Source organism: Eschrichtius robustus, chromosome 2, assembly GCF_028021215.1.
Source record: "Eschrichtius robustus isolate mEscRob2 chromosome 2, mEscRob2.pri, whole genome shotgun sequence".
Classification (NCBI taxonomy): domain Eukaryota; kingdom Metazoa; phylum Chordata; class Mammalia; order Artiodactyla; family Eschrichtiidae; genus Eschrichtius; species Eschrichtius robustus.
In genome coordinates, this window is record NC_090825.1 from 46,343,679 (window position 1) to 46,355,878 (window position 12,200).

The window sequence follows — 12,200 nt, forward strand, 5'->3', positions numbered from 1 at the left end:
GACAAGTAAAAGACCACTTATTAACTGTAACTTGGAACCATTAAACGATGAATCTGTCGTACTATTGCTCAATTATCAACACACTAGCCCCAGGGCTGGAGGATGAGAGATACAGTAGGAACTCTACACCTAGGTTTCTATTGGAACCATTACCTCTGATGAACTTTTGAGGACTCCTCATGGTTCTCCTGCATCTCAAATTTCCCTCCTTCTTGCTCCTTTAAAAAGCAGAAGAGAAATAAGTGTGCACCTCTGTACCCTGCCTATCCAAAGGGTTTAGAGCCTTCATAGAGATTAGCTTGTGAAACCCAAAGCACACATCTCCTTTAAAATGTTTATTACTCCCTGGCATTGAGCTGTTGCCAACTTCTGACCTACCCTCTTTGTGGGGAAAAAAAAAAAAAAAAAGACCTGCATGTGAGAATGAGGAAAGAGAGACTTTGGAGATGCAAAGGAGAACAACTTGCCAAATCCTTTTTTCTTAGCAGTATCATTCATGAGCATGGAATCCAATCCAATGGGGGGACTCTTAATGGGGGGACTCTTACAGTAGGACAAAGGGAAGGAAGGTTTTCTGTCAACAAACACCTAGAATCTCTTACCATGGTATTGAAAGGTGAGGTTATAAACAAGAAAGAAACAACAATTGGGGAAGTTGAGCACAACATTATTTGGGTCAACTGGAAAAAGCCACCACCTTCTTCCTTTGAGTTTAACATCTTATTAATGAATCCTTCTAAAGGGCCCAGGCAAGAATAGATACACAGAACACTCACATGCCACCGTGGATCTGTTTGGCCACAATAGCAACAAATTGGCACCTCATGCAGTGAAATGTATGAAGGGTTACCTAGCTTCAGGCACAAAAGAAAACCACCAGGGCTCTCAACTTCTCCGTAAAGCTTTCAAACATATATGTTACAGATCTAGAGGAGCATGAATAAGCACATTTGCATTCTTTCAAAAACTATAGAGTTGACTAGCTCGTTTCTTTCTAGTCAAAAGCAGAGGTGAGGTAAATGCAACAACAACAACAAAATAAAAGGTGGTTATAATGTTAGGCATTCAAAGAGTACCTTGCATCCTTCCTATTGCAACATAAACAAATAGACCCAAACAGCAAGGCTTAGGCAGAACAAAAACTGTTGCTCTATAGCAAAGTACACTTTATAGAAATGAGAATGGTAATTTTTTTCCCTAAACAAATCTTAATAGGTACAAAATTAACCTTGAAGGAAGGCATAAGAAATCGACGAAAAAAAAAAAACAAATTGACAAATACCTACTATGTGCCAGGGACTGTTTCCAGGACCTTTTAATCTTAGGGTTTAAGACTATTTATGTGACTGTATCAGTAAGAATGACAAAGACCTCATTGCTGATGCCTGACCCTCACCATCAGGTCCAGCAAAGCGATGGCACCAAAGCTCCCCCTGAGTCGGGAACTCTGATGATGCACTTGGAAGTGGGCCACTGAGGTTTGCAGGCATGTCACCCAGACTCCCTCCCAAGCACGTTAGACACTGGGGACAGTGGCTCTGGGCGGCAGAGAAGGAAGATATGCCACAGTGTCGATTCTGGATGTATCTGATATTGATAGAAAATGAGTACCTGCCCAGTGACCGAGGAGGTCACTCACCCTTCTCTGTAACTGAGCTTCAGCTAACAAGTTAAAATGTCTGTAATAAATCAGTAGGGGATTTTGGTGGAGCCTCAAGATATCAGGACACTTTCATTTGAGACACTGCCATAAAAGCAACTAGAAAACCCTCAGAAACCTGTATTTGATGTGTATCACTTCTCCTAAGGCCAGCCAAAAAATATACCTGAGAAATATACTTTCAAAATGAGATACATTGCAGTATCCAAAGCAAACCATGTTCATAGCCCCAAAGCCTGAAACTGTGCCTTTATCATGCATTCACAAAGTTTCTGCTATGGGAAATTGAATCCAGTCAACCCTAAAGGTGTGGTGAAACAAGCAATTTTTAAATAGTGAGCTTTGCCCTTATACTACCCTCAGCAACTAGTTCCTATAAATGTCTAGTCATAAACTCTAACAAGAAATGGTACATGATGTCACATGCCCAGGGACCTTAATTCATTACTCTGAACCTTAATACATGACCAAATATCAATGCACTAAGCAAGTTCTATGAGAGTCTGAGCACCTCATGATTCATCTGTTAGAATTCTATGAAATTGGTTCATTCTGGTAGAAATATTTCTTGAATAGTTAAAATATTCCTTTAGTGTGGGGCACCAACACATCTTAATGTCATTTTAAAACTGAGTCAACATTCTAAGTTTTCCCTTAACCTTCTTTTGGAAATTTACAAAGATCTAAGGCCAAGCAAACTGGCATGAGATGTCAGAAATGCATATGTGTCCTTTCCCAGGGAATTTTCAAATAAAAGAAGACAAAAGAGCAAAAGTCAAATCCCAAACCTCCCTTTTTCTTTTACTTATTAAATAGTTGCCATTCTCAAAGTTGCTGTGGCTGCTTTTTTTTGTTCGTTTTTGTCTCTCAATGAAATCAGTTAGCAATTGTTAATGCCCTCATACCTAACTTCTTATTTGGGATGCTTTTATATTAACAAGAAATTTGTTTTTGCATAACCATTACTTTATCAGGCAGCATTTGGTTTTAAACATGTTTTACTTTTCATCCTCATTTGAGACCAATATTCTTTTTCAAGACAAACCCACCTCTGGCACCTGTCACGGAATTTTATAATTCTGAGTTTTACCAACTGAAGGGGATATCGATTACTCACCATATCCAGGAATGCCTTCTAAAGGGGAAATTATTCACGTGCATCATGTTGGCAGATCTTCTGTCATTAATATTTTCCTTGTCTCATATGTTACATGTAGTGATTTTCAAAGATGAATTCCAACTCTCCTGTTTGAGCAGCTATCATGGGCAATTATTGCAACAAGTATTGAATTCCCAAAAATCCCACCCCCCCGAAAAACAATGAGCAACAACAAAAGCCTTTCCAGGGTTTGAAGAAAGAAACATCACAGAGTACTGCAGGTATGAGTCCACCCATTTAGGTTCCACTAGTTAGTCAACACACTAAAATAGCCAGTTCATTCGCTAATCCTAAATGGTGGCAAATATTGTCCCAGTAAAATCCAACTGCCTAGAGTGGAAATTAATGCATCCTTGCAGGAACGACTCCGGAATGTGGGAAAAAAGGAGTCAAAAGACAGTTTCTTGTTATCCTTGTTAAAGAAGTGTTAGAAGGGAAATGGGAAACTTCAGGTTGCTTTGCCATGCTGTCCTTTAGAAATGAATACTGCTTTTTCTTCTTTCTTAGGCACATATTCATGTGTGGTCACTTTAACGCAGTGCTGCCTTCTGAGACGTGTCGGACAAAGACCTGGGCAGAGGGGCTAGCAACCATGTATAACCAAAAGCCAACTTCTCTCCCCAGTCTCAGAATTGCTGGTTTTCAACTGCAAAAGTAGGAAGGCAAAGAGCAATTTCTGCTTTGCAGGACAGGATCCCCATGAGCTCCCATCATGACTTCAGAAGGTGCTGTCAGGAGGAAATTCATTTCTGCTGCCTAACCCCTTAATAAGGCTGTCTGCTCTCTTTCAGTCAAATGACTAAGCTATTGATCCTTTCCCTGCAGAAACCCCTCTGATTTGTTGTTATCAAACCCATGTGCGGGCTTTTCATATTTTGCCTGGGAAAGAAAATGAATTTTCACAGCTGCAAGTCAGACGTTGTCTAAGAATTTCTTCCCCCGCTGTCTTTCTCTTCTCTTTTTTTCTCTCTCTTTTTACCCCCAATTCAATTTCCCAGTAGATGTCATTTACTCAGATGCTCTCACAGCTTCTGAAAGATTCTCACGCCCGAGCTATACAGACCTTGCATGCTTTTAAAACACAATGGCAACAGGCTCCCACTGGGGTCCCCCAGCGCCGAATTCCCAGCAGAACCTTTGGAATCGTCGCAGCCGCCTCGTCTGCCCTGGGCTGTGCCTGCCGGCGGCTCTGAACGGCTCAGGACACTTGCAGGCTCCGTGGTACTGTACATTAACTCTGCAGCAGCCCGCTCGGCTGCAGAGGCTGCTGCCCGACAGGGGATGTGCTGGCGTCAAGGGGGCCCTCTAGGTGGGTTCCCAGACACTGCAGCGCGCCTCGCTCGCCTCCAAGGAAGAGCCGACCAAAGGGGTTAAAGGCACAGCTTGCCCCAAAAAAGCAGATTTCTTCTTTCAGTCAGTGATCACCAGGCAAGACAAGCTAAGCAGCGAGAAACCTGTAAATAACCTCCCAGGGAAATGACACCTTGAACAAACAGATATTAAGGAGGGAGGGTTTTTGCTGGCTGGGTTTTGTTTTTCCCCTTTTTACCCAATGAAAAGGAAATCAAAGAAGTCCAGAGAGAGAATTTGCAAATGACAGGGTTTGGTCACTTCGACTCTCTTGTTTTTAAAACACACAAATGCTGGGGAGGGGGTGCCTTGCTGACTTGACGATCTGTAACCATTTAGCTACAGATGACCACACGGTCATTTTTGGACAGGAAATCCTCTGGAAGCCAGTTCTGCGGAAGTCGGTTATATTTCAGTTGCAATTGCGCATGCCATAAAGCTGCTCGTTTGATTAAGGGGTGTGTGGATTTGAGGCGTGCTGAGATAAAGCCTTGCCATGCCTACAGTGGCTGTTTTGCATTTCCTCAAGCTTCCCCCTTTGTTGCAAAATTGTTCAACAATCCCCTGAAAGCACCCCGTCGCTGTTGATGCCATTTTGGAGCAAGAATAAAATAGTAAACTCTTGTAATAGTAGGTTGGCAGTTAAATGGTGTTTGTTGGAAATCAGGAGGAGAATGGATTTTACAGTAGCAGTGTACTCAATATTAATGTATCACTTTTTACTTAGGTATTTAAAAAGCCTGTTATGCAATTGCTTATTATTAAATGGAATACTGGCAACATTTAATACATCATGCTATTATCTTCAGCTAGGATTTCCCCAGTGAGGCCCTGTCATAGCAGAAAACATTACACAGAGCTGTGGGGGGAGTGGGGCGTGGCATTTCCCACAAATTCAAAACCAGGTATAAAGAAATTTGCTCGTGAAAACTGCCATGATTTGGGGAGTTTTCATTTTGATCAAACGATAATCCTAATGAACGTATTCCTGGCCGGAGGAAGAACTGAGTGATTCATTTAAAAGCAATTTGAACTTGTAGGTTCAAAAAGATGGTACCACAGCTGCAAAGGAACTTGAGAATATTTCCTGGGATTTCCTGTAGCCTAGGCAGTGTCCTCACGACCTCTTTTTGCTGAAGGGAATAAATCTCTTCCATAAAGTCATTTGTGATCTGAACCAGAAGACTTCAGTCTGAATTGTTTTTAACAAGCTATGAATGCCTGAACCGAGCATCACTGAGTAATTCAAAATTTGATATTACATGAGATATTTAAATATTATTATTTAAGAGCAAGGAACACTTACAATGTCCCAGCCTCTGTACTAAAGTTCTATACGTTATTATCTCATTTAATCCTCACAACAACACTATCAGGGATGGATTATTATTAGCCCTGATCTACAGATGAGGAAATTGTGGTGCTCTAGGATTAAGCAGCTTGCTCAAGGTCAAACATCTAGTAAGAGTCGCAATTTGAACCAAGAAAGTCTGTCTCCAAAGCCTGCCTGCATTACCACTATATTTTGGTGCCTCTGTACATAAGAATACCATCTTGCATTAGTGCTATGCTTTCTAAAATTTTATTTTTACAGGTATTATTTTAGCCTCACAGAACCATGCTGAGGAGAGTAGGACATTTATTATGACAACTTTGGAGATGAATTTCCAAAATGATAGTATTTGCTCATCATCACACATCATGTTTGTAGTAGATGTGGAAGAAAATTCAGATTATTTGATGATTATTTGACAGGTTAGTGTTCTTTGATGATGATGATGATAGAATGATGGATATTAACCTATTTCAAAACCAATAGTTAGTTCTCACACTACATAAAAGAGTAGGTCTCCATGGAAAGTAGCAAATACAAAGATTTTTTTAAATGATATAGAAATTTATTTTCCCTTGTAATAAACATTTATTTGAAATTTCCTTATTTTTTTACTTCATTCTACTCCACTCTGTTTGTATGCCAAAGTGATACCCATGGGTGAAATAATACCAAAAATATCTCTGAATGTCTCTCAGTTACCACACAGTTCAACATTCAATATTTGTTAGCTATGCTTCCATTTGTGGGCAATGATATAATAAATCACTTTAAAAATTTTAAAAATGTAAATAATTTAGTCATCGGCTTACTAGAGGAAATGTAAACTTAAAATATATGTAAACTAAGAGGAGAGTTCAACTGAATATTTTTAAAGTACACCTTTCTTGGCTTTTTGTTTCTATTTGTATAGATGCAACTGTCTAGAATAAGGTATAACAAATTAGAATGAAAGGACACACAACTGAGAAGCTATGATAAATAGTAGAAAAGCCAAATTGCTGCCTGAGGGACAACAAAGAAAAAAACGTAATTTACTTCACAGTTCAGGGAAACAAGACTACACATTAATAAGCAATCCTAAACTGAGTATTTTGAAAACTCAAGGCAACAAACATATATAAAAGAATGGGTTTGCTTAGAGAATAGAAATAGCTGATTTCCAGCATCTTTATTCCATGTATATTAGAAACAGGGTCTTCAGAGTTACGACCGCTATCTTACAAACTGATACTTCACAAGACTTATTTAATATTTCACAAATGTGTGGTCTTCATGAAACAACATTTGGGCAGAACTAATAGGTTGGCAATTTGAAAAAAAAAGTTCTCAAAGATGAATAATGTTGATGGACTAGGGTAATACAAATCTGTCTTTTCTACTAAAAGGTAATCATCTTTTCATGGAACTTCTAAGAAATATAGGAGTAAGCATAAAAAATTACTTTTATGGTAGATCTCAGCCCCATCATTTCAATCAGTAAAGGAGCTCTCATTATTAGCAGGACACCATAGATTGGCACAAACTTCCTACAGCCATGGTGTAGACTCAGGTCTAACAACACAAAGGCTAGTCATCTTCTCCTTTTTAAAAATTTAATCCCAAGATAAGCACGAGAGTATTCGGTCTTTCAAGGATGGACTCACATTAACTATCCTCATAGGAGACTGATACAAGAAAAAAATTTAAAAACAGGATGCCATTTTATTGATAAAGTGTAAACTACAAACTCCGAGCAAACTGAATACTCTAACATTTTCATGAAAGACTGTTTACTGTACTCAAAGTCAGAGAAGAATTAACTAACCAGTGTCCCCATGCCCTTTTCCTATAATTAAAGTCTCTTTCTGCCGTGGCTAGGGGGTTTTGCTCCCAAGGGTGATGGTGTTCAAACTAAATTCCTGGGAGTCCTGTGGTTTTGCAAAGTTGCCTCAAGCCCACTCAGGGCAAAGGGAAGGCCAACTACCTCGTACTGTTTCAACCAGAGCCCCTCTGCTTTTACCTGTTTTATACCTAGGTTTGGTTTGAAAAGGGGAGTTCTTTAAAAAATGTTTACAAACACATAAGAGTAGGAATACAAAATTAACACTTTTTAGGCAAAGTCTTATCCCTGTATTGTCAGTTTCAGGACTCCATTCTCTTCAAACCCCTTCAATTTCACAATGAGTTTAATACAAATGATTAAGTTATATCTTTATGCTAACGTAAGCATAGCATAATAAAGACACACCCTAGTCCAAACCTTGTGTGTTTCCTAAAACTCTTTAGTCACTTATCTGACAGTCACTTATCTGATGTAATGACTTAACTCATTGATTTTCCCGAGTTTCACTTTCAGAATGAAATTTTAATTTCAAGTGTTAAGGTGTATCTTTCGGTCACCATCACATTTTGCTATAAACAATAGCTACTACCAATGATTGCCTCTTAAATAACTTGGGTGAAATAAAATTAAAACTCCTGTAGGTTTAGATACAGACAAGGGTCTAAAAAGTATTCTGTGATTAATCTTCTAGGAATCCTAATTGTCATTTCAGATATTTTAGAGAAGCTTCCCATTCTTTAAAGAGGCTGGTTAACTTTTGCATAAAAATATTTATATATACAAATACCTCTGCATAATTTTTTAACATGTTCTCTATATTAGCAGTATGAGTATGTTATAAATAGAAGATAAATAGAAGATACAGTCACTTGGATATCTTGGGGGATATGACTTTTTCACCAAAAGCCAAAAAAGCAAAATATTTTTTAAATTGTCTAATAAAAATGAAATTTATGTGTACTTTTTGCTTATGCATGTGCATGTGTGTGTAAATATACATATTTTTGTTCTATGTATTATATATATCATCAATTAATAAACAGGTGAGAGTAGCATCCCGGTACACAGAATGAGACCCAAGATGACTGCACATTCCCCACCCCTACCTCCGAGTAGGAAAAGAACATTCCAGACCAAATCCTCTCTCGCACCGCTGCAGAAAACCAATCCCAACCCCAACAGTGTCTTTCTCTGTGTATTTATAACATCAAAAACGTTGCTGGCACTCAGTAAACAAACGTTAACTAATGACCATGTTGATAGTGATGACTTCCCACTTCTGGCAAATTCTAGCAAAGCCTGAAGGCACACTGTTCAGCACCTTTATAACTGAAATAAGAGGAGCTCTTTATGAAGCCATGGTTTCAACCGCTAAGAATCAGGGAACTGGGTCATGTTTCAGCAAGTTGCTAGTTCATTCAATTTCTACATGTTCTTATGACCAAAAATACAACCACCAACAGAAAAGTGAAAAAGAAATTCATTAAACACCCATTTTGATCACCTAAAACCAACAGATGCTTTGATGGAAATTTTCATGATTTAACTAATATAACAAGTCATTTTGGATCATATAGCCTAAACAAATCTTCTCATCTTAAATGATAAATAAACACATTTACAGGACAAAATTCTCATACCATCAAACACAATACATTTCATAACTGGGATATTTAGAAAGCTTGCTAAATTCCACTATTAATATCTTTGAAAGTAGAAGTATTGGAATAACTAATGCTAGGATACAAAGAAAGCACTTACTATCGATTACTCAAAAATCAAATGTGGAAAAAAATCTACAGCAAGTTTGAAGAAGAAAAGTTCGAATTTGTATTCTTTCTTAGAGTCTCAAGATGTGTGCCCTTAATTTCAGGTTCTGCCTTTCACTTTTTGTGTAATTTTGAACAACTCACTAAAACTCTGTGAGGCTCAGTTTCCTTATTGTAACAGAAATAATAGCAAACTTATAGGTCATTATAATTTTTAAATTTCTGGGGTAAATTATAGAAAACACTTTGTAACATGAAGAGAGCTCCTTAAATGTTGCTCACATATACTTTTAATTCAGTCATTAGAAAGTGTAATAAAATATGGATTCTTCACATGGTCTGCAATTTACTTAAATTAAAATGGAAAAAAAATGGAAACAAAAACCAATGAGATAGTATTGGAAGTCCCTTCTGAAATGAAATTGTATTTCATTTCTACCTTAAACTTTTCTAAAAGCTTTGTATCATATTTGTTTCAGAAATTTAAAGGAGTAAAAATATTTCTCATGTAATAAGATAAGGCCCAGCTTCAATATATACCCATGTTTCTGGGATAGTATAGATTTCTAAGAATGACTTGGAAAAAATATCTGAAATATTGGTAGGTGAAAAAAAAAAAAAACCCTCATGTTTGCAGCCTAATATTTTTAATATGAATTACTTAATATGAATTTAAATATGCATGTGAATATAAATATATATTTATGCCAATGTAGAGGAAAAGATCTAGAAGGATATACACCAAACAACTGACAAGCTAATTACCTCTGAGATAAGGAAGTAAAAGTAGGCCTCATTAAAAAAAGGATTCTCACCTTTTACTTTACATATTTCTGAATTGATTAATCTTCTTAATGAGAATATTTCTATGTATTATTTGCATAACTGAGACACCAATGAAGAGAAAAATATACCTAGTATTTACTAAGGAAGAATAGTCATTTATAGTTAATATCAATATATTGGAATATCAAACCCAAGTTTCTAATATTTGTCAGATAGAATCTCTGGTAGACTTGAAATATCTAACGTCAAACCTCAAAGCCAAACAGTTAAATTCAAAATATATATTCAAGAATTCAAACACTGCACTAACATCATTAGCTAAATCAATATCAAGTCTTAAAAAGAGAAACGAATAACTGATTATTCTTTTTCCACGTCCATACAAACACTGTAACTGGGGCCAGAAGTAGTACTCATTCAGAGTTGGAACCACCGACATTAAAGCTATATCTACTTGCAAAATGAAATATCTGATTGCACATCTTGATAACAGGATGTGTTTATTTTACTCCAGCTCAAATATGTAAGTATCTGCAAACCTGAAGATTTCCTAACTCCTTAATTCTGATCCTACTTTGTATCTGCTGGTATATTTCTTTTAAAAAACTTAAGGTAGTTACGTACCTACTATAGTAGTAGTATTGGGTTGGCCAAAAACGTTCATTTGGGTTTTTCCGTAACAACTTACGGAAAAACACGAACAAACATTTTTGGCCAACCCAATATACAGTATATATGTTTTCTGGTCCAGGTAAATCCAAGAAATTATTTTTACCTACTTTTAGAATGGAATAGGATGGATGGTCTACCATTTATATTTTCAATCTAATTTATTGGTTCTTTAATATTCTGGCAATGAATCACTCTTGGTCCTGGGTTTAAGGGCTTTTTTAATTGTAATTTTGGGAGGGTATATTTTCATAACCATTTTCATAGGAAGTTAAAAGAAGCTGCATCAAAATCTGCAAATCACATGTCATTTAAAATTCAAAGACCTCAATTACCGCTTCCAATACACACACACGCTCCCACTCACACACCATTGACAGTTAACTAAGTAAAAGCAATTATGACTATGATATTTAAAAATTATATGTATATATTTATAATGTAGATATTACATATACATATAAAGACACAATACATATGTATTGTTATTTCAACACATATTTACTGTATGAGGACATTGCTACTCCATTTTTTTTTTCAGTTATCTTTGAAATAGAGGGCTATTGATCATCATAAGAAGAGAAATTCCATCAGGGCACTGGGATTTTTTTGGTTGGTTTTGTCCCTGTGGTATCCCCAGTGCCTAGAATAGCATCTGGTGCATAATAAGTGCTCAGTGAAATATTAGTTGAGTGAATAATTATCATAAGTGAATCAATCGCTATACCAAACATGATTATTTTTGTCTGCCTACAGCTCTTTCTAAAGAGCTTTCCTTCCCTACACCCTTAGTACCCTTATAAAACCTGACTGCAATAGGTATGAAAACTTGACCCACTAGCACCTGATTCATTCACTGGATAGAAAACATTAATATCGTATATTTAGAATGTGAATGGTCATAAGAAAATAGAGAATCTAATCAGTTTCAGATGAGCTTGAACCAAAATGTTATGTGGACTTAGGGGCTGAAGGCATTTTGGGTCAAGTGCAAACTAATGACTAAGGAAATTGTAGCAATTACAGATAGAAGCAGGCAAAGAGCTGAAACACAGAGACAAACAGAAATGGATGATTATATAGCCACAGAAAGAGGAGTTGCCTCAATTCTTGAGTTTTACAAATCCAACAAGACCCAGTTCCATTTTGTTTCCGTGATTTTCTGTATCTTTCCAGTAACTATATTCCCTCCTTTTTCACAGAAGCTAGTCTAAGTCAGTTTCTTTTTCTTGCAATCAAAATCTTGACTAGACGAGTCACCATATAAGAAATTTTATGTTGCTATTCATAAATCCTTTCCCTCTCCCCCAAAATAAAGCAATTTAAAATTAAGGCTACATTGTAATAGTGAATTAGCCAAGTGAATTAGCTTGACATTGAATTGATGGGTTACTCGATCAAGGGGCTTAAATTAAAACACACATACACACACACATACATACACACAAAGGAATTAACAATTAACGTATCTACATCTACATCCACATCCAGGGATTCTGGAGAGAGAGAGCATCCTTTTTCTCTGACTGACATCTATTACAGTTCCAGTCAAAATGTTAGCTTCTTATTTTTCTCAAACCTCTTTCATCATTTTATTCACTGAATGTTCATTTGTTTCAGATAAGGAGGCAAAAGACAGAAAGAGAGAG

General features: G+C 36.9%; 1 protein-coding gene across 2 annotated transcripts in view; it reads right to left on the reverse strand.

The window, feature by feature from the left end:
* PDE4D (phosphodiesterase 4D) overlaps positions 1–12,200 on the reverse strand; it is a 714,853-nt gene that overhangs the window by 550,449 nt on the left and 152,204 nt on the right. Inside the window, exon 1 of one of the 2 annotated variants that reach the window (XM_068535368.1) lies at positions 2,778–4,034. The exons of the other annotated variant lie outside the window; for it this stretch is intronic. Within the exon in view, the coding sequence (XP_068391469.1) occupies positions 2,778–2,824 (47 nt within the window). The 5' untranslated portion in view covers positions 2,825–4,034. Of the gene's footprint in view, positions 1–2,777; positions 4,035–12,200 lie in introns of those variants that run through there. 2 annotated transcript variants of the gene reach the window in all.